The sequence below is a fragment of the Muntiacus reevesi genome, chromosome 2, assembly GCF_963930625.1.
Source record: "Muntiacus reevesi chromosome 2, mMunRee1.1, whole genome shotgun sequence".
In the NCBI taxonomy this organism is placed as follows: Eukaryota; Metazoa; Chordata; class Mammalia; order Artiodactyla; family Cervidae; genus Muntiacus; species Muntiacus reevesi.
In genome coordinates this window covers 257,974,214-257,995,637 of record NC_089250.1, presented here as the reverse complement: position 1 = coordinate 257,995,637, position 21,424 = coordinate 257,974,214, and the positions used below count along the sequence as shown (strand labels likewise).

Here is a 21,424-nt window from a genome sequence, read left to right as displayed (position 1 = left end):
TTCTAATGCTGCCCCCTTGTGAGCCCTAGAGGATATCACAGTGTCATGGTCTTGCCTCCTGCTTCTTGCTGAGAAATTTAAATGATTTTGGAGTAACATCTCCCCAGACGTACCATCAGAGTGGCACTGCCTGTGACTTAGAAGCAAACGTCCTTCCTCCTCCTCCACACGGCATGCTGGCCATTGAGGACAAGATTCCAGGAGAGGAGAGACAGGGGAGGTGGGAAATCCTGTGTGCCAGGGGCAGCTTACCTTTCTCCTGCCATCCGGCTCCAGGCCTCCATCCTTCTCTCCAACTGCATTGCTGTCTTCTTCTAGGCTCAGTTCTTCCTACAAGTGGCTCCAGGGATGCTCCCAGGCGAGGCCGCCCTGCGGTTCCCTGAGAGTGGCCCTGGCCAGGAGCCTGGAGGAGCAGCCAGGCTCTCCTGCCTCCTGCCCCCTTCCCCCCGGCAGTAGCTACTACTTCTGGGATGCCCCTGTGTTTGTTTTGGCCACACAGACTGTCCCCTGGCCAGGGCGCCTTCCCAAGTAGCCAGTCACCAAAGGGTTGAGCACCACGCTCCAAGCACCTGTGATGAGCCCCAGTTGCCGCCACTGGCCTCCGATTTCGGGGTGCAGGAAGCCAGCCACGTTGGAGGCGTTGTAGGGTCCTAAGCAGAGCAGCAGCGTGAGCAGGGCCCCGCCAGCCACCCAGGCTGCCTTTAGCTTCCGCCTGTGGCTCAGGCCCGAGCGGGCCAGTGCCCGGAGGCAGCCCACGTAGCAAAAGGCCGTGATGACCAGGGGCAGAAAGAAGAGCAGGAGCGAGAGGCTGAAGCGAGCAGGGCCCGCCGATGCTGGGTCCCAGGCCTCCAGGCAGACTGGAGAGCCATTGACTGGTGTGCTGATGCCCAGGGAGCTGGTGGAATTGTCCAGCCAGCCCCCCGGGGCCTCCAGCCCAAAGACTAGCCCCAGGTGACAGAGGACGATGGCCCATATGGCCACACACACGCCCCAGGAGTAGAGCGGCCTCCGGGCAGCTTGGTAGCCCAAGGGGAAGGCAGCTCCGAGGTAGCGGCCGACACTCAGGGCGGCCAGGAAGCCCCCGCCCGCGTAGAGCGGAGCGAAGTGGACCAGGGCGAAGGCAGGACAGAGGGGGGCCGGCAGGGGCCAGGCGCCCCCAGCCAGGGCCTCCACCGCCTTCAGGGGCAGAGAGGTCGCCAGCAGGAGATCAGAGCAGCCGAGGTGGAGGGCATAGACCAGGCTGGGGGTGAGGCGCAGCCGGGCGTGGGACACAGCGCCCGCGACGGCCAGGGTGTTGAGGGGAAAGCCCAGCATGAAGGCGGCCACATAGAGGGCGAAGGAGAGCTGCGGGGGCAGGTCCATGGTGCCCTTCGTGCACCCCACTCACTCCCTGATCTCAGATCTCCCAGGACCGGGGAACGGGGGCTCCTGGAGTCACAGACTTGTCTCGGCACCGCTCAAGGTGCAAGAAGCCGTCTAGTGAGATCGGTGGACAGATGGACGCCCCATAGAGGGAGGTGGCAGCTCTTTAGCAGTCAAGCCTGGATTCGAGCAGGGACCCCTTGCTGTCAGCCCTCTGCTTTCTCTCCACCACGTGCCCCCTTAGAATGGAGCATGCGATCGCTGGTAACAGGGGGGAGATGGAACACAGGTGGGCAGGTCCCAGAAGAGGCAAGACCTCCGATTCCCAAGCCTCTGGGAAAACAAGGGGTGGAGAGAGTTCAGAACCAGAGTTAAGCCCGAGAGGATGTTTTTCTCAAGAGAGGAATCTATACCCCTGTGTTCATGCCCCTTTCCCAATTCCCTGAAAAGAGAGGGCCCTGCTCCCCTATAGCAGGCAGTGTGGGGCAGGTGGCAGCTCTCAGCTGAGGGAAGGAGAAGCCGGGGTATGGGGAATGTGAAGATCGTGGTCATGGGCAGGAGAAGAGGGTCACCTGAGGAGAGTCCAGGGGTAAGCCAAGTCCCCTTGGTGTAGGGGAATGACTTTAGCTGACTTCAGGGGTTCCCCCTGAGTGGAGGCATCTGGGGATTTGGGCAATCATTCTTGCTGGGATCTGGGGAATCATTCTTACAGGGAGAGAAGTCATAGAAAGAGGGACTCACCTCCTGGTGCTGCCAGATGTCTGAGGCTCAGGAGTCCCCCGAGGGAGGGTGGCCACGATGGGCAGTGAGCCGGAAGGGAGAGAAGGGCGGGGTGGCAGGGCCATTAGCCTGAAGCACTCACAGCCTGGATGAGCAGCTAATGGACCATCTCCGAAGGAGGTGAGGGTCCAAGGTGATGTGAATACAGGAAGGGGAGAGGTTAGAAGTGTGGCCTTTCATTGGGTGGAGGGAGGCGTGGCTGGCCAGCACCTTTAAAGAGCAGGGTGGGTGGGGTACAACCAGAACAGTTTTATTCTCCCCCGCCCCCACCAGTCTGTTCAAACCTGGCCTGGGGGCTGTCTTCTCTACTCTTGGATGAGCTCGTGGGCAGGGCCGGGCTCACTCTCAGAGACTAAAAAAGTCCCTCTGGTCACCATAGCATCTCCACTTGGCAGGTAGTAGGTGGGATAATGTGGGATAATGAGATCATCATGCCTAGTTGGAGCTTCCGCTCTCCCCATACCTGATAACAGGCCCATCCTCCCTCTCCCCTCCCCTCTTGCCTGATGACTGTCGTTGCTTTTTTTCATATATATATATATATATATATTTTTTTTGACTGTGCTAGATTTTAGTTGCAGCATGCAGGATCTAGTTCCCTGATCAGGGTTTGAACCTGGGTTGGGAGCATGGAGTCTTAGCCACTGGACCACCAGGGAAGTCCCTGATAGTGGTTATTGATCCTCCCCGTGTTGGCAGGAGTGGGAAAAGGAGAGACCAGGAGCAAGCCAAGTTGAGATGGATGGCACTGAAGTACCGGGCGGTGGTCCACCCTGCCCCTCTCTGAGCTGCACTGATGGCAGAGGGGACCCCTCCTGGGGGCACTTGTAGGGACACTGGGTGCCGAGTGCCTCCATCTGGCTGCTTACCTTTCATCTCAGCCTCTGAGAACTCAGTCGTTCACTTCCCTGTTGGCGTCATCCTCCCTACGTACCTGCTTAGTCATTTCAGTCATGTCCGACTTTTCGCGACCGCATGGACTGTAGGCCACCAGGCTCCTCTGTCCATGGGATTCTCCAGGCAAGAATACTGGAATGGGCTGCCATTCCCTTCTCCAGGGGAACTTCCTGACCTGGGGATTGAACTCACATCTCCTTTATTGCAGACGGGCTCTTTTACCCACTGAGCCACCTGGGAAGCCCCATCCTCCCTAAGTGAGATTTAAATGACCCCAGGCTGTCTCTGTGATCCTGTCTCTCTGTCTTTGACTGAGCAGGTGTCTGTCTATCCATCTGTCTCTCTCCTGTGTGAGACTGACAGTACGGCCTCTCTGGACTTCAGCTTTCTTGAGTGTGTGTGTCAGTCACCAGGCCACTATGTCCTCCCTGAATTCCACGTCACCCAGAATAAGCTTCTCCAAGTGGCTCCCTGAAAGTGCTTCCTATCAGGCTTCAAGTGCGGGCAGCATGAGAGTCTCAGAGGATCCACAGCTCCCTCTGAAGAAATGGTCATATTTCTCTTTGAATCTCAGGTTCTCCATCACCTCCCTTCCAAGTCCTGCCTATGTCATCCAGCACCTCCCCTGGGATATAGAAGAACTCACCACCTGCTGTTTAGGGTTTTGTCTTTTGGAAACACTCAGAAACTGAAGGGCTGGGGGAAAAAAATCAACAGAAGTGCCATTTTACCTGTTGCGATGAGTGTTTGGGAGATGAACAAAGCTGGGTGCCAAAGGAGACCACAGGTCTTCAAGCCCTTCTCCGCTGGCTCTCCCACTCGGCAGTTCAGGTGTCTGCCAAGCATCACATCCTCAGAGACGCCCCTGGTCCCTGCATCCTATGGGCCCTGCCTCTGCTCCAGTCCCTCTGCTGTCATTCTCCGTTTAGTCCAAGCACCTGAAACTCTGCAACATCAGATTTCCCAGCTCCTCTGCTAAAATTTACGGGTCCCCTGGTGGCTCAGTGGTAAAGAATCTTCCTGCCAATGCAGGAGATGCAGGCTCCATCCCTGGGTTGGGAAGATCTCCTGGAGAAGGAAATGGCAACCCACACCTGTATTCTTGCCTGGAGAATCCTATGGACAGAGGAGCCTGGCGGGCTACAGTTCATGGGCTCCCCAAAGAGCAGACATGGCTTAGTGACTAAACAGCAACAACTGCTAGAATGTTGGCCGGTGAGGGCGAAGCCTTCTGTCTGCTCTGTCCTCTGCTTGTTGCATACGCAGCAGGGACTCACTGAGTCGGATGAATGGTCTATTGTCTGGGCTCCGGGAGGACGGTGAGGTCTGGGGCTGGATGCGGGGCTGCATGTGTTCTGGCCCCAGCGCTGCCCACTCTGCTGTGCACGTCTCCGTGGGGCCTGATGACAGCTACATCTCTCGGGCAATTGGTCATGAAGAAGGTTGGTATCAGCAGCGAGGCATGGGGACAGGATGGAAATCACCTGCTGGTTGCCAGGGAACCCCGTACCAGGCCTCTTTAGGCTGCCGTCAGCTCCTTGGGCATCTAAAACCCTCTGGCCGGGTAGACCAGAGACCCCTAAGATGAGGACCATGCTCTATCTTTTTTCAGTATCCCAATAGCTGGTTCTGTGCTGGATGCAGTGACAGGTGTTCAGTAGGTAAATGGTTGAATGGGTTCAGTGGTTCTGGTTCCCAAGCCCTTCCCCTCTCATTTCAAAGGTCCTCAAAGCCTTCTCTAGAAAAGCATATGGTGCTCACAAGAGGTCAAACCAGGGAATTCCATGGCAGTCCTGTGGTTAGGACGCAGCGCTTTCAATATGAGGGCCCTGGAACTGAGTTGCCCCAAGTCACATGGTGTGGCCAATAAAGAAAGAAAAAAAAGGAAGAAGTCAAACCAGGGACAAGAAGATGGGGAAATCAGCGCCCCACGTCCTCAGGTATCCCAAGGACAACCTTGCAGAGAGCTTCTGGTGTTGGGCAGGGGGGAAAGGTGGGGGCAGGAAAGGAAGATGATGCCTTCAGAGCACCCATCACGGGCCAGGAATTTGCTTGGCATTTTGCTGATTGATGAACCACACCTTCCTGCCCTGAAGGAGAATGGGCTTTGGCCCCTTGGCAGAAGTGGAATGGAGAGAGAGAACAGATGGAGAAGCAGAGGGCAAGTTGGCCAGGGAACATACTAGAAAATGAGTGCGGGTAAACGAAGGTAGAAAGAGTGAGGGGTCCCTCCAGGTCTTCAAGAAGGCATGCAGCTGTGGGTTGCGAAAGAACTCAGCAGGGTCTCTTTTTGAGAAGTGCTGTGAGTAATGAGTTGGCTTCCCCTTTTCACGGTCTTCAAGAAATGCAAATCAGATAAGAATTTGATTTTTAGGGACTTTTAGCTGCTATGTTAGCCTTCTTATAATATGACATAAGATTATAGCTCATTTCCTATCTCGAACCACCTGCATCTTCTTTTTAACAGATGAAGAAACTGAGGCTCAGAGAAGCCAGTGAACTCTGCCCAAGCTCACTTGGCTGGTCAAGTGGAAGAGTCAAGACCCAGACTCTGTCTGTGATGCCAGTGGACTCTCGGCAACCAGAAGGTGGGCTGTCCAGTCTGGTGATTTGATCATGACCTTTCCCCTCTTCCCAAGCCCCAGGATGCCCGCCCCATCTCCCTGTCCCCACTCAGACTCTGCAGACTGGAAATCACTCACTGGCTCTTTGATGCGGTGTCTGAGTCAGGTTTATTGTGCAGCTCTGTGTCTGTTACATGTGTCTCCACATGGGTGTACGTCTCAGACCCCGAGACCTCCAAGGACAGGGGCCGCAGCAGCATCATCCACTACGTGGAATGCCTCCTAGAAGAGGAACTGGCCCAGGGCAGTGCCTCTCTCTACCTCGTTTCTATTCCTCATTTCCCGGCCTTTGTCCCAGAGGCAAAAATTAGGCATTATGTTAGTGAGTGCAGTTATTAGAGCAGGGGTCACTTGTCAAAGGAACAGGGTGAGAGAGAAATAAAAATAATGACCAGCTGATCCCAGCAGGGACACAGCCATCTAGGGGATGGAGTTTGGGAGGGGGCAGATGGTGGCTCAGATGGTAAAAGTTCTGCCTACAATGCAGCAGACCCAGGTTCAATTCCTGGGTTGGGAAGATCCCCTGGCGAAGGGCATGGCAACCCACTCCAGTATTCTTGCCCAGAGAATTCCATGGATAGAGGAGCCTGGCGGGCTACAGTCCATGGGGTCACAAAGAGTTGGACACGACTGAGTGACTAACAGACCACACAGGCACAGGTGGTGACAGATGTCTGGGGAGGGGCAGGGGGAAGGTGTGTACAGTTCAGGGTAGGTATGTAGATGAGATGCTGGGAGGAAAGGACCAGGAACAAACCCTTTGAGCGGTTACCAGTGCTAAGAAGGGAGACCGTGTCTGGGCCACGTACAAAGTTCTCTGCACCAGCTGGGTTGCAATAACCATGCATGCGTGCCTGCACATGTATAATGCCCCAGCAGAGTAGCGGGGGCTGAGAAGGTTTTGGCCCATCAGTGCTTGAGGGTCACGTATTCCACTCCTTCCTGGGCCAGCGCCCGCTTCCCATTCCCAAAGTGGACCAGCTCCGAGTAATGAATGCCCTCATCGTCTAGGACCTCCGGAGTCACGTTCTCATAGTCGGCCTGAGGAAGACACAGTGTGGTGAGCAGCCTCCCACTGCCCCTTCCCTCCCGGCTCCCCCCACCCCCACCCTGGGGTCCAAGGCCCCAAGACGGAGCCCTCTTGTCTGGAAACTGGCCACAGCCAACCTCTGCAACTGGGAGGCGCCTGCCCGGGCTCTGACCATGCTGGGGCCTGGGCAGCCCTCCCCACTGCTCAGCCTCTGCCACCACGGAGCCCACCCGGGTCCTTCCCGTCTGGGACTCAGGGGCGAGGCCAGGTCCCCCCTCTGCCCGCCTCCCACAGCCCTGCCTCTCACCACTTGACGGTTCTGCACCACAGCGTAGGTGACGCTGTCGTCCCTGCTTGGGGGAATTTCCCTCATCTCTGAGCTCTCTGCGTCTCTGAGAGGGAAGGCAGATTGATAACCATAGGTGAAGACTTTTGCATGCCATTTGCTCCTTTTTCCAACTCCCCCAGCCCCTAAGAGCACCCCAGCCTCTCAAGCGCCCTGTGTGTGATGTCCAGTGTTCAGAGCAGAAGCTCAGGTGTCCACCTAGTGAATGTGTGTGTGTATGTTTCGTGAAGCCTCAACCTTGGCGAGGGAGACTATCCCTGGCTTGAAGGCATAGATCCAGTTCCCTCGACCATTCTCCAGGGGATTGTTATAGAGCTGGAATGAGAAGATGAAGCAAAGAGGAAGGCAAGACGGGAGCCCTACCCCATGGCCCTCCCAGGGTGCAGGTGACACCCCGCTGGTACCTAAGTCTCTGTGCGTCAGTCTCGCCAAGAGGAAAGCTCAAGGTAGCATAGCTGACTGCATCTTCCATCACCCGGTTGTAGCACCCCAGGGAGTGGGGGCATTCAGCTTGGGGGGTCCTTCTAGCCTGAGAGAAAGACAAAAATTTCAGCTCTTACCACTCCTCTCCCCATCCTAGCTCCCCCATCCACCCCCACAGTACTCTATCACTCATGTCCACTGTGTTTCTTTTTAAAGATTTTTTTTTTTTAATGTGGACCATCCTTTTTAAAGTCTTTATTGAATTTATTTCAATATTGTTTCTGGCTTATGTTTCGGTTTGTTGGTCCTGTGGCATGTGGGATCCTAGCTACCTGACCAAGGATGGAACTCAACATGCCCTGAACTGGAAGGCGAAGTCTTAACCCCTGGACCCTGGACCGCCAGGAAAGTTCTTTTTTATTTCTTTAATTGTCACATAGTTGATTTTCCACTTTGCTTCTTTCTTGACTTCAAGACCTGCCCTGCATTTCCTCTTTCTGCCCTCCTACCTTTATATTCCTCACAAAGAAGCTCTGTCCACTGGAACTTTCCTGAAGGCCCTGCTGTCTCTGAATCCTCTTCCAGCTGAGAAATAAAGACGTGATCAGGGAGGACAAAGGGCCTGGGGAGAGTGCCCTGAGGACCTGGCATGTGGGGGGCTGCAGGGCTGAGTGACCAGGGACCCACCCACTGGGATGGGGGAGGCAAAGCAAAGGAGGCAGGCGGTGGGAGGCACTCACTTCCGCTGAAGCTTGACTCCCCAGATTGCCAGAAGGAAGATGGCCAGGCAGAACCCCACTCCCAAGGCCGCACGTCTGCTGATGGTGGCAGCGCTGTCTGATAGAGAAGGGAGGTCCGTCAGTGGATGACACAGCCTCAGTCGGGGAGCAGGCCTGCTCTGCCATTTGCCTGGGAGGCATCCTTGGCTTCTCTCTGCAAGGCCACTGTCCTTCTAGCCTGCGAGACTCCTCCATGCCCTGGGCATGTGACTCAGAAAAAGAGGGAGAAACCGGCCCTGCCCTCTGGACATCTCATTAGAAGGGAAGTGCAGTCAGTTTTCAAGAGGAGTGCCTGCTTTGTGACAGACTTGGGCACACGAAGAGCACGCGACCCTCATAAATGGTACCGTCTCATCAGAAGGCCTCTTGAGCGTGAGTGTGTGCTAGGTCACTTCAGTTGTGTTCAACTCTTTGCGACCCCATGGACTGTAGCCCTCCAGGCTCCTCTGTCCATGGGATTCTTCGGGCAAGAATACTGGAGTGGATTGCCATGCCCTCCTCCAGGGGATCTTCCTGACCCAGGGATCTTGCATTTCCTGCATAGCACCACCTGGGAAGCCCCAAGGGCCACTTGGCTTTACTTAAAGTCACTTGTCCTTTAACCCAGTAAGTCCAGGAGAGAACCTAGCCTACAATTCTCCTTGGGGGTGTGCCTGGATCAGGAGACTGTGTCCAACCTTGAGGAGGGCACTGGGCACATAGTTTTTCAACATTTCACCCTGAGGAAAAGAAGCAGGTCTCAGGATGTCTGCGGAGGGAAGACCTAGGGAACGTGATTTTAAGTTACTTTTCCAAATGGCACCCTCAGATTGGCTCCCTTTAGCCAGCGTGGTGATGATCCTGTAAATTTAAATTTAGAAGCTCCAATCACTAATCTGAAAAAACACAATAAGTAAATATTTCCCCCTATGTTTCCAGATTCTTCAGACACCTATCTGCGCACAAATCTAGAACAATCTCCAAGTGCTGTCATTACATGAAAAGTGAAGTGTTAGCCACTCAGTCGTGTCCGACTTTTTGAGACCCCACGGACTGTAGCCCGCTAGGCCTCTCTGTCCATGGAATTCTCCATATAGGAGTACGGGAGTGGGTTGCCATTCCCTTCTCCCAGGGATCTTCCTGGTCCAGGGATCGAACCTGGGTCTCCAGGATTGCAGGCAGATTCTTTACCATCTGAGCTACCAGGGAAGGCCCCATTACATGAAGAAAGGAAAATTCAAGGCAATGTGTGAGCTCTTTCACCATCTAAGTGACAAAGAAGGGTGTATGGACACGGGTCTCTAGAGGCCTATTGTGCACGACCAGAATATTTCTGCAAGGAGACATACCCAGCCAACAGTGAAAGCCTTGAGGGAGGAGAGGAGGCAGAGTTCTCAGGGAGCAAAAAAGGAGAAGTGACTGTTCCTTCCACTATTTACCCTTTCATGCTGTTTCTTTTTGTTTTGTTTTGTTTTTTTACCATGTACTTGTATTGTCTTTAAAAACAAAAAACACTAAAAAAAAAAAAAAAATCAAAAGATAGAAACAAGCAGCCTATCAAGGGTGAGACAGAGAGGGAGGGGCAGAGAGAGGGAACCAATAGAAGCTCAGGGTGTCTGGAGGGAGAGGGGCAGGCAGAGAGGCAGTCATCCTGGAGTCTGCAGAGACTGAGCAGGAAAAGGAAGATGGAAGAGCTGTGTGTGGAGCAGGGGGGCCCTGCAGGAGAGGGAGGGTGGGCAGGGCAGGGTCAGGGATGTGGTCTGATCACACAGCAACACAGCCAAGGAGGAAACCCCAGGAGTGGCCAGGGCCCGAGAAGAAGAAGAAGGGGCCCTTACAGTAGACAGTGAGGGTGGTGGGGGGCGACTGGCTCTGGCCCAGACGGTTGGCCCCTCGGCACCAGTAGCTCCCTGAGTGCTGCAGCTTCACGGGCTCCAATCTCAGCGTCTGACCGTAATGGTGGAGGTCTTGGTTATTCCCATCAAACCAGTTGTAGTGGGAGGGGGCAGGGTTGGCGTCGCCCTCACAGGTCAGGACTGCCATCTTCCCCTCCACCACGCCGTCTTTCGGGCTGATGGACACACGCAGCCTTCTGGGAGCATCTGCAGGACAAACAAAGTCAGGATTCAGGTCTCTGGTCCTCTGCCCATCTCTGCCTCCAGCTCCAGCCACTCACAGAGCACTCGGAGCTCACAGGCCTCAGATGAGGTCTGTCCAATGGAGTTGTTGACCAAGCAGTGGTAGGTTCCTGAATCTTCTGGAGAGATGGAGTCAAAGGTAAGTGTCTTCTGTTTCTTCAGAAGGCTTCCATCTTTTTTCCAGAAGTAGTGGACATCCATGGGACGGCTACTTGAGAACTCACACCGGAGGAGGACCTGCTGCCCAGATTGGACCTCTGTACGAGGGCTGATCTGGATGTTGACGTCCTTGGGAGCATCTGGAAAGCAAAGACCTCAGGCTGATCTCTGGGGTCCCTTTCCCTCCTTCTGTCCTTCTGTCCCCAAGACTCCCTGTCCCCTTGGCTCTGAGGCCTGACTCTCATCCCTCAGTTCTCAGTGAGGCTTCATGCTCCTCACTCTTAGAACCTCGTTATCCCAACTGGCCCCCCTCCCCTCAGTTCCCACGGGCCTGGGGCACTCACAGTGGACATTCAGGTTGACAGGGGGAGACCACGAACACCACTGGTTACAAGCTTCGCATTTGACTGGTGCTGCGTCCCACGTGACTTTTCGAATCGTCAGCTTCTCCTGTGATGTTTGGTCCTGGGAGCCTGGGCTGTTCCAGTTATATCGAGTAACTCTGGGGTTACTGGAATTGAAGGTGCAGGACAGGGTCACACTGTCTCCTTCTCGAATCGGTGTGGGGTTTTGAATCACCGTGGTGACCCCCTTGGGGGGATCTGGGAGAAAACCAGAGAGATGGATGAAGAAAAGACAGCCACCTCTAATATCAGTATCTGTTCCTTCCGGCCTCCTCTCTGCTCTCCCCGTGCCCTGCATTGACGCAGTTTATCAGTTAGCTGAGGGAAGGCTTGAACTTCCCTCTTGCCCTGGCCATTTGGCCTGGTTGTGGTTAGAGGCAGGATGGTGCAGTGGTTAAGAGCACAGTTCTGGGCAGAGTGCGTACGTGTGGTGCTGAGCAAGGAGGGGCTGCTGTTTGTGGATCTCTGCATGGGTCTGGGGACTGTCAAGGCTTGGTCATACAGCAAGGGCGTTCATTTAAAAAAGAAAACCATAGCTCTGGAGCCAGACTGCTGGGTCCTGCCACTTGGAAGCTGCAGGCCTGAGCTTACTCATCTGTCAGATGGGGTCCTGTGAGTAGCTAACCTTGTGGAACCATTGTGAGGATGGAGTGAGAGGAGGCCGTTAGAGCCACATGGCAGGTGGTAAACACCTTGCTGCTACCAGTGTAAACCATATCCGTTGTCTAGATTCCAGGGTTTGGATATCCAGTGTATTTGGCTCATACTATGACACCCCAGGGTCCAAGGAGCAAATCCAGGGGCCCTCTTTGTCCTGGGCTCTGCTCAGTGACAAGACTCACTGGTGCTAGACAGGGCCAGATGACAGAGAGGTAACAAGGCATTTTGCCCCAGTTCTTGAAAACTTCAGGACCCCTCCAGGGACTCAGCCACTGCTTAGCGATGCCAAGTCTCCGTGTCCCTCACGGGACCCTGGCAGCTTGCCATTCATTCAGTCAACAAACATCTACTGAGCACCTCCCATGAGCCAGGCCCTGTTCTGGTGCTAAGGACACAACTGTGAACAATAGCAAAATGCCCGCCTCCCAGAAGCTCATCTGTCAGGAGGCCCTGGTTTCCACTTGCTGTCCCTTCTCAGACTCTTCTATTTCCTCTGTGACTACTCACACTGGACGTCCAAGTCAGCTTCCTGGTCAACAGATCCAGGCCCAAGACTATTTTCTGCCAAGCAGGAGTACCTCCCAGCATGCTTGACGAGGACTTGAGGGATCTGGAAGTTCCTGCCGTTCTTTCCAAGTATTTCTTGGCCATTGAAGTACCAGGTGTAATTAGCTGGGGGAGGGCTGGCTGCTGATATACAAGCCAGCTCTACTGTAACTCCTTCTTTAATTGATGACGGGGAGATCTGAACCGAGGAAGGTTCTGGAGCATCTGGAAGAAGGGGTCGAGGCGGGGGGTGGGGTGAGCAGAGGCCTCTATGGGTCCCCTCCTGAGGGCTTGGGTGGCGCCCCTGCTGCCCCCAGCCTGCCCCTTTTGCAGCTCCCGGGAGGCTCACAGTGCACCTGGAGATCCACTGCATCTGACCGTCTTGTGCCCACTTCATTGGAGACCTGGCACGTGTACTGCCCGCTCATCGTCCTGGTCACTTCGGGCAGAGTGACTGTTGTCCCCTGCTCCTTCAGTTGAGTCCTGTCCTTGAACCAGGACACATTCCCGTGCGGCGGGTTGCTGCCCATGACCTGGCACCTCATGGTCACAGACTCTCCCTCTGTGACGGTGGCTTCTTCGGGGTTGACCTGGATCTTCAACTTTGGTGCATCTGGAGGAGCAGAGGACAGTGCAGAAGGGGTAGGGAATTCTCCGAGGGTGTTAAGTGCTGAGAAGTTGCAGCCCTTTTATTCTGATAAAGTAGCAGCTTACACAGGACGAGAGTCTGGAACCACTCCCTGCTGCCCTTGTCAACAAAGGTGGGCTGGTCCAAGCACCAGGGGACTGTCACAGTCTCCCAAGTCATCTCTCTGCTCCCCCCAACCCCAGTCCCCAAAGCTCTGGTCTCTGCCAGCAGCCAGCAGCATTCCCAGGACGATCCATCAGAGCTTGCCACTCCCCTGCTTGAAGCTGTTCGGTGGATTCCACACTTAGAGAAAAACCCAGGCCCCTCACTGCAGCCCCTGAGATCTAGTGTCCCAGTCCCTCTCGGCCTTCCCTTCCTACCACTGGGCCCCTTGGACACCTTGCCAAGGTTGAGAGCCCCTTGCTCTGATGCAGACATGCCCAGTTCCTACCTCAAGGTCTTGGACTTGTTCTTCCCTCTCCCTGGAATGCTCTTCTTACAAAGATACTGTATGCCCGCCTCAGTCCCTCCCTTCACTGAGTCTCAGCTTCCTTCACTGAGTTCAGCCTCCACCCTTCACTCTCTCTATCCTAGCCCTGATTTCCTTTTACTTTTTCCCTTTTAAAATATTTCTTTATTTGACTGAGTTGGGACTTAGTTGCAGGACATGGGTCATCGTTGCATCGTGTGGGATCTTTTGTTGCAGAACATGGACTCTCTAGTTGTGGAGCATGGACTCTCTAGTTGCAGCACACGGACTTTCTGGTTTTGGCACATGAGCTTAGCTGCTCTCTATCATGTGGGATCTTAGTTCCCTGACTAGAGACTGAACCCATGCCCCCTGCATTGCAAGGCAGAGTCTTAACCACTGGACCACCAAGGAAGTCCCTATTTTTTTCTTAACTGCACTTAGTACCACCTACAATTATGTTCTGTATTCCCCTGATCATCTATTTGCTCTCCTGTCCCCCACTGCAATGCTAGTTCCACATGGGCAAGAACTTTGCTCACTGCTCTATGCCTGGCAGCCATAATATGGCTTAGCGCCTAGTAGGTTCACAATAAATATTTATTGAATGAATGAATGAGGCTCCAGTAATGATGTGAAAAAATTCTTCACCCCATCCCCCCAGGGGAACAAAAAGCCCTTAGCCAAGTGATCCCCAAATCATGTCATGGTTTGAGGATAGATTAAATTATTTTATTCTATTTGACTGGCATGTGCGCGTGCTCAGTTGCTTTAGTTGTGTCCAACTCTTTGTGACCCCATGGACTGTAGCCTGTCAGGCTCCTCTGTCCAGGGGGATTCTCCAGGTAATAATTCTGGAGTGGATTGCCATGCCCTCCTCTAGGAGACCTTCCCGACCTAGGGATCAAAGCTGCGTCTCTTATGTCTCCTGCTTGGCCAGGTGGGTTCTTTACCACGAGAGCCACCTGGGAAGCAGATGCTAACATGAATCCATACCCTGAAACACCAGCGCTGATGATGGGAAAGATAGAGGAGGTGCCACAGCTCTGCCTGGACCATTCCCATCTGCGGGAGCCCACAGACCCATCACGCTTCCTTCTCTGAGCTCCCATGCCCCTTTGAGGGGGTGAAGAGATGGCAGGACCCTCGTCCCTCCCACAGGAGCATCGGGGAGACTCACACTTCACTTCCAGCAGCACTACTTTCTCCGAGAGTAGCCGCTCTTTCATGGGGTCCCAGAGCTGGCAGGTCAGGTTCTTGCCATCATGAGTCCAGTTGGGCTGGAAATGGAGCTTGCTCTGGGTGGCGACTGTCTCAGTGGAGAGGATGGTAGAAGTGGTCACAGACCCCTCCAGGGACCACCGCAGATGGATCTGGTAATCATGGCAGGCGAAATTCAGCAAGCAGGTGGCAGTGACTTCCTGGCCCTCCTGGATTTCCTGAGGGAGCTCAATGTGGGGTTGAGGAGCCTTCTCTGCAAAAGAGCAGGGACTCAGTGGGAGAAGGAGAGGGTGGGATGATTTGAGAGAGTAGCCTTGAAACATATACACTGCCATATGTAAAATGGATAGCCCGTGTGCGTTTGGTGTGTGAAGCAGGGCACCCACAGCAATGCTCTTTGTACATCATGGGCAGATAGGGTGGGGAGGGAGGTGGGAGGGGGCTTCAGGATGGAGGGGACGCCTGTATACCTGTGACCGGTTCATATTGATGTATGGCAAAAACCATCACAATATTGTAAAGTAATTATCCTCCAATTAAATACGTTTTTAAAAATAAAAGAAATATTAATCTTATCTAAAAACATCTTCATAGAAAATCCAAAATAAGGTCCGATCACATTCCAGCCTACTGTAGCCCAGCCATATCTACACACAAATTAACCATCACGGGAGTGACAGATGAAGGCACTGCAGTTCTTTCTGTGGTGATGAAAATGTTATAAAGTTGACTGTGGTAATGGTTGAACATGTCTATAAATAACACTAAAAAACACTGAACTGAACACTTTTAGTAGGTGAGTTATATTAGACATATCTCAATAAAACCTTTCTTTAAAAAAGAAAAACAAAAAGAGCAGGGACCAGAGGGAGGTGGGAGGGGGGATCGGGATGGGGAATACGTGTAACTATATGGCTGATTCATGTCAATGTATGACAAAACCCACTGGAAAAAAAAAATAAATAAAGATGAAGAAACAGGAAAAAAAAAAAAAAAAAAGAGCAGGGACCATGCTGGAAGCCTGAGAGATGGACCCACTTTCGACACCCTGCCCCACATAACCCATCAGGAATCCCCGGCCACTTCGTCCACCTCTCTCCGGGTCTGCCTTTCTCTGCTCAGATGAAATACCCTCTGAAAGGGCTTGTGAAAGCTGATCCTCCTGCGGAACTGTGTCTTATGTTTTGTGCTTACTTCAATCACACGCCCTGGTGTTTGCCTTATCAGTGTTTACTCTCCTTTAGCGGAGAGGCCTGTTGTGCAGCCAGTCTCTGCTGTCCCCAGGGCTGGGCCACCCTCGTGATGCCTCAGAGATGCTGTGGCATCTCTCACCCCAAAAACAGGGCTGCAGAGAACCACCCACCAAATCCACAGGCTGTGGAACAGAGTGGGCATGCCGTCTGGGGTGGGGGCCCCACACCTGTGTTTTGTTCATACCCTATCCGTGTGTCAGGTAGCCGCAAAGGGCTAATTAGAATTAATCCCTCACATTAACGCATTGGGAGGTTTCCCTTGAAAATTCAGATCTCCATGTTCTCTGGAAAAATCAGGCAACCCGGAAGCCAGATTCTAGAATGTACAGGAGCCGAGTGTCAGGCAGTCTGCTCAAGGAGGGGTGCACACCCACAATCCAGTTTGCCATGGGTACCACAGGGCCATTCAGCCACCCTGGTGACCCTCTGGCATCCCCGTCTGGCCTCTGCAGGCAGCCCAGTTTGTGATCAGTCCCAGGAGTCGGATGTTTCCCCACCATCCTGCCTGCTGAGACAAAGGGACCCATCCTCAGGGCCTTACCAGAGATGCTGAGGTTTAGAGACGCCATCCATTTGTCAGTCCTCGACATCACCCTCAGCCCCAGAAGACCGCTGTCATCGACTCTGACAGGATTGATGAGGAGCGTGCAGTTGTTTCTGCGGTTTCCCAGGAATCGTACCCTTTCTTGACTGGAGGTAGACTCCTCAGCTGTCAGGTTCTTAAAATAGAGGACGGTTCCAACGTAGTTCTTGGCCGTTTTGTTATATGTAAAATTGTGGTACACAGTCAGGTTATCTAGGATGTGTCCACCACCCTTTAGCGAACTGTATGTGCAAGGGATCCAGACGCAGGCTCCATCCCAGGCATAGAGAGTCTTAGGATGCTTAAACGTCCAGGCACTGTAAGTTGAGTCAGAGTAAACCAAATATCCTGGAACCCACCAAAGTGAACAGAAAACATTACTGAGGGACACTGAGAACTTTCAAAGGAATAAAGAATTTCCCCTGAAGAGGCAGGGAGGGAGAGGGAGAGGTGTGTGTGTATACACACACACACACACATATGAGCTTCCCTGGTGGCTCAGATGGTAAAGAATCTGCCTGCATTGTGGGAGACCCAGGTTCAAGCCCTAGGTTGGGAAGATCCCCCGGATATGCACGTGCATGCATGCTAAGTCTCTTCAGTCAGGTCCGACTCCTTGTGACCCCATGGACTGTAGCCTGACGGGCTCCTCTGTCTCTGGGGATCCTCCAGGCAGTAATACTGGAGTGACTTGTCATGACCTCCTCCAGGGGATCTTCCAACCCAGGGATCGAACCCGTGTCTCTTATGTCTCCTGCCTTGGCAAGCATGTTCTTTATCACTAACGCCACCTTGGAAGCCCAAACACACACACACACACACGCCGATACACACACACACACACACACACACACACACAGCCTGTCTCCACCCTGCCCCCCATTTACTCTTCTCTGCCCCTGTCTTTCCTCCTCCTCCAGCTCCCACCATCAGCCCAGACCCAAGGACCACCGAGACCGCCATCCTTACCAAGAAGCAGGAGCGAAGGGCCAAGGAGATGCATGGTGCTGTGTCTAGGCAGGAGCCTGGGCCAGGAAGAGTTTGTCTTTGAGCCACCTGGTCGCTGACATCTTCCAGACAGCTCTTCTTGCGCACCTATGTCAACCCCTTTTCCCTGATCCCAGGAGGACAGTGACTGGTTGCACAGCAGGATAGGGAATTCTAGAAGCTCATGGGCCTTTTTGGGATATGCCATGCCTCTCCCATCAGCCCAACACCATGTAGGACTAGCATTTCTTCCTTTCTTCCAGACCATCCATCCATCCAATCAACCATCCATCCAAACTTCTATAAACTTGCTGGCCAGCTCTTAAGCTTTGAGTGGCACCAAATTGCTGAGCACCTCAAATGCCAGGCCCTAGGTGACTTAGAACTTACCTTGGGACAACCAAGGAAGGGTTTCACATAGGAAAGAGACAGGGCCAAACTCTGATTTTAAAGACCAGGAGAAAAAAAAACAACAACAATTCTAAAGCCAGTCATTAAGTATGATGCCAGGAGAGCATTTAGATGGATCTGAGAGGACTCAGGAGAATGTGGTCCAAGGGACCACTCAGAGCACCGCCCCCCTGCCCCGTACCCTGGACTCCGTAGGAAACTAATCAAGCAGGTGGGGACACCAGCCTTGAGTAAAGGCCATGCCTATCTCAGTTCCAGTCAAGTGTGAACATGAGCCCAGCACTGCCCTATCTCTACTGTTTTAAAAGCAGCAAGAAGCCAGAGTTTCGTGTCTTGCTTTGAAAAAAAAACAAAACAAAACAAATAAATACCACTCTGGTCAAACAAAACCTGTCTGTGGGCTAGAGGTAGTCCAAGGGCCACCCATGTGCAACCGCTGCCTCTGTGTGTGTGTGTGTGTGTGTGTATGCACGCGCACACTCACGCAATGAGCTGGACAGCTAACTCACTAGAATTTTACATAGAGTTACATTTACATAGAGTTAAATTTAAGTCCCAATTTGCATGGTTGCTCCCTTCAGGCCTGTCCCTGGGGTGGGGGGGTGCACCAGGACGGGCCAACAGAGTGTGTCTCCTGTCTCAGCCCAGACCTTCGTCTCCTCCCACCCCCTCCCTGCCCAGCCAACAGTTCCCACACATCAGCGCCCCTGCCCCCAACAGCTCTGGCTGTTTATCTCCTCCGGTTGCATGGCTTAGGCTAAGGACTGTTGGATGTCCACGACCAGCGTGGGGAAAGCTAGGCTGCTGGCTGAAAGGAAGAAAGGGGCCTGTTCCCAGGCCCAGAAGTCATGCTGGTCTGGCTCCGGGCACGGATGGGGTAGACATTCCACGCAGGGACCATATAGCTCTGCAGGTGTTAATCACATTACAGAGAAAAAAGTTTTCAAGGTCATATCCATCTGAGAGAAGCCGGATTAAAAAATGTGAAATGGGATTCTTTAACATAGACCTTTTCAGGCCCTTTGGCCAACTGTATATGCCTCGTGAATTTCCCAGCATGGAGTTCAGAGTACAGCAGAAGACCCCAACTTCTTTAGCCAGGGGAACTATTTTACACGCTTTAGTCCCAGGGTCAGCATTCCAAGGGATGCACTTTGGGCCCCCTTCGGGTTTCCACAAGGGCTGTGGCCAGGGCCAGCGTCCATTCCTCGTGGCAAAGACTAGCCTCCAGGGGTTGGGCCACGGTGCCCCTCTGCCAGCAGCCACCAGTCACACCCTCATTAGGGACTGGCTGGAGGATGCCAGGCCATTGGGAGAGGGGCACTTCTCAGAGCAAGGCTGCATGCTTACCCCCAGGGAGCTTCAGGCGGACTCTGGGGCACAAGGAGTGGGCCCCGGACCTGCGATTGGAAAGCTGCTGAGGTGGGATGGTGCGGGGAGGCTGGGGACAGCCGGCGCTGTGCGCAAAGGCTCCAGACCTGTGCTCTGCTCAACACCAGCCCTCGTGGAGCCTCGCAAGACCTCAGAGCTGGCCTCCCTGGGTCCATTCTCCCCTCCTGGGCACCCCGTGAGGGCAGGGCACCCTCCTGCTCTCAGAAGACTCGCCAGAGAGATGCTCAGAGACAGGGCACTACTACCTGTTGTCACACTGATCCCCTCTGTGCTCCCAGCCCCCGAAGTTTGTGCCGGCTTTCAGCGGCTGCTCCATGCATGCTTGTCAAGTGCAAAAGAGAACAAAATAGTTTTTACCTCTTTCCTCATGTGTCTTCCCTCTTCGGGGACCCTGGCAGCATCTAAGAGTGAAAGGGGAAGCACGGCGGAGTCACCAGTGACCTATTTTCACTCTTCTTGGCCACGCCCCCGGCCCCAGCTCCCTGTGACAGCAACGCCACTTCTGGATATTTCTCTGAAGGAAACACAACGCTAACTCGAAAGGATATTGGCATCCCAATGCTCCCTGCAGACATGGAAGCAACCTAAGTGTCCATCGATGGAAGTGTGGATAAAGAATATGTACACAAAGGAATATTTTTCAGCCATGAAAGAGCATCTTGCTATTTGCTACCACATGGATGGGACTGGAGGAAATTAATGCTAAGTGAAATAAGTCAGAGAAAGACAAATACTGTATGATCTCACTTACAAGTGGAATCTTTAGAAAATGAAAATGAACTCATAGATACAAAAAACAGGTTGGTGGTTGCCAGAGACAGGGAGTAGGGGGAGGGCCAAAAGGGTGGAGGTGGGTTAAAGGTACAAACTTCTGGTTATAAAATAAATAAATAAATCCTAGGGTTGTAAGTTATAGCATGGTAACTATAGTTACTATTGCTGTATTGAATATTTGACAGTTGCTAAGAGAGTAAATCTTAAAAGTTCTCATCACAAAAAGAAAAATTGTAACTATTTATGCTGATGAATGTTAACCAGACTTATTGTGGTGATTGTTTTGCAGTAGATATAAATACTGAATCATTACATTACACACCTGTAACTAACATAATGTTATATGTTGATTATATCTCAATTTTAAAAAGAAAATAGGAGTGGCTATAATACCGGTGGCTCAGTGGTGAAGAATCTGCCTGCAATTCAGGAGGCCCAGGTTCAACTCCTGGGTCGGGAAGATTCCCTGGAGGAGGGCATGGCTACCCCTTCCAGCATTCTTGCCTGGAGAATCCCATGGACCAAGGAATATGGTGGGCTATAGTTCATAGGGTCGCACAGAGTTGGACACAACTGAAACCATCTAAGCAGCAACAGCATAGTAGATTTCAGAACAAAGAAAATCACCCAAGACAGAGAAGGATATTATGCAATAAGGAAAGGGTTGATCCACCAAAACATAGCACTCTAAATGTGTAAGTACCAAACAGCAGAGCTACAGAACTTGTGAAGCAAAATCCAATCGAAGTGAAAGAATAGACAATCCACAATTATAGTTGGAAGCTTCAACACTGATCCTCAACAACTGATAGAAGAACTAGACAAAAAATAGCAAAGGACAACACCATCAACCAAAAACATCATCAACAAACAGTATCTAGCTGACATTCACAGACTACTACTCCAGCCCAAGACAACAAAATACACTTTATTTTCAAGTGAGCATAGAATGTATACCAAGATCAACCAAATTTAGGGCCACAAAACAAGCCTCAAAAAATTTGAAATAATTGAAATCACATACAGTATATGCTTTAACCACAATGGAATCAAACTAGAAATAAAAAACAGAAGCATCCCCAAACACCTGAAAACCAAACAGCCACTTCTAAATAACCTATGGGTCAAAGGGAACATCTCAAGGGAAATTTAATAATGCATTGAACTGAAAGAAAATGAAAATAGAAGGTATCAAACTTTGTGGGGCACAAATTTGTGGGACACAAACTTTGTGGGACAACAAGGGAGAAATTTATGGCACTGAATGTTTTCATTAAAAAAGTAAGTCTTGAGAGTTCCCTGGTAGTCTGGTGGTTAGGACTTGGTACTTTCACTGCAAAGAGCCAGGGTTTAATTCCTGGTTGGGGAATTAAGTTCCTGCAAGCCAAAAAAGAAGTAAGCCTCAAATCAATAACATAAGATTCTATATCTAGAAACTAGGCAAATAAGAGCAAAACAAATCTAAAACAGGCATAAGGAAAAGGATAATAAATATAAAAGGAGAAATCAATGAAATTGAAAACAGAAAAATAATAGAGGAAATGAAATACATGATTCACTGAAAAGATCAAGAAAATTG

The 21,424-nt window shown here is 52.2% G+C and overlaps 2 protein-coding genes across 5 annotated transcripts; both read right to left on the bottom strand.

Annotated features, from left to right (window-relative positions):
• Positions 1-459: 459 nt before the first annotated feature.
• FFAR1 (free fatty acid receptor 1) lies at positions 460-1,362 on the bottom strand. Its single transcript, XM_065925950.1, has one exon. The coding sequence runs from the start codon at positions 1,360-1,362 to the stop codon at positions 460-462; it is 903 nt and encodes a 300-aa protein (XP_065782022.1).
• A 4,447-nt stretch (positions 1,363-5,809) lies between these two features.
• CD22 (CD22 molecule) lies at positions 5,810-19,474 on the bottom strand. 4 transcript variants are annotated; one of them, XM_065925792.1, is made up of 15 exons: positions 19,429-19,445; positions 17,659-17,709; positions 17,251-17,395; positions 16,240-16,629; positions 14,405-14,698; positions 12,477-12,740; positions 12,089-12,352; positions 10,862-11,119; positions 10,397-10,657; positions 10,059-10,322; positions 8,203-8,299; positions 7,972-8,047; positions 7,444-7,568; positions 7,001-7,085; positions 5,811-6,704 (listed from the first exon to the last, which is right to left on the bottom strand). In XM_065925792.1, the coding sequence occupies exons 1-15, from the start codon at positions 19,438-19,440 to the stop codon at positions 6,573-6,575; spliced, it is 2,718 nt and encodes a 905-aa protein (XP_065781864.1). In that variant the 5' UTR covers positions 19,441-19,445; the 3' UTR covers positions 5,811-6,572. The 4 variants fall into 4 exon arrangements, with proteins under 4 accessions (XP_065781867.1, XP_065781864.1, XP_065781866.1 ...); XM_065925794.1 differs by lacking the exon at positions 17,659-17,709 and having other exon boundaries at positions 17,251-17,306; positions 19,429-19,474; XM_065925793.1 differs by lacking the exon at positions 17,659-17,709 and having other exon boundaries at positions 19,429-19,444.
• Between the last annotated feature and the right edge of the window lie 1,950 nt (positions 19,475-21,424).

Coding starts and splice junctions, on each gene's coding strand:
- FFAR1 (XM_065925950.1), bottom strand. CDS start 1,362: ATGGACCTGCCCCCGCAGCTCTCCTTCGCCCTCTATGTGGCCGCCTTC.
- CD22 (XM_065925792.1), bottom strand. Junction 16,630..17,250: donor CCCTTCGCTCCTGCTTCTTG/GTAAGGATGGCG, acceptor GGTGGGTTCCAG/GATATTTGGTTTACTCTGAC. Junction 8,048..8,202: donor GGAGTCAAGCTTCAGCGGAA/GTGAGTGCCTCC, acceptor TTTATTTCTCAG/CTGGAAGAGGATTCAGAGAC.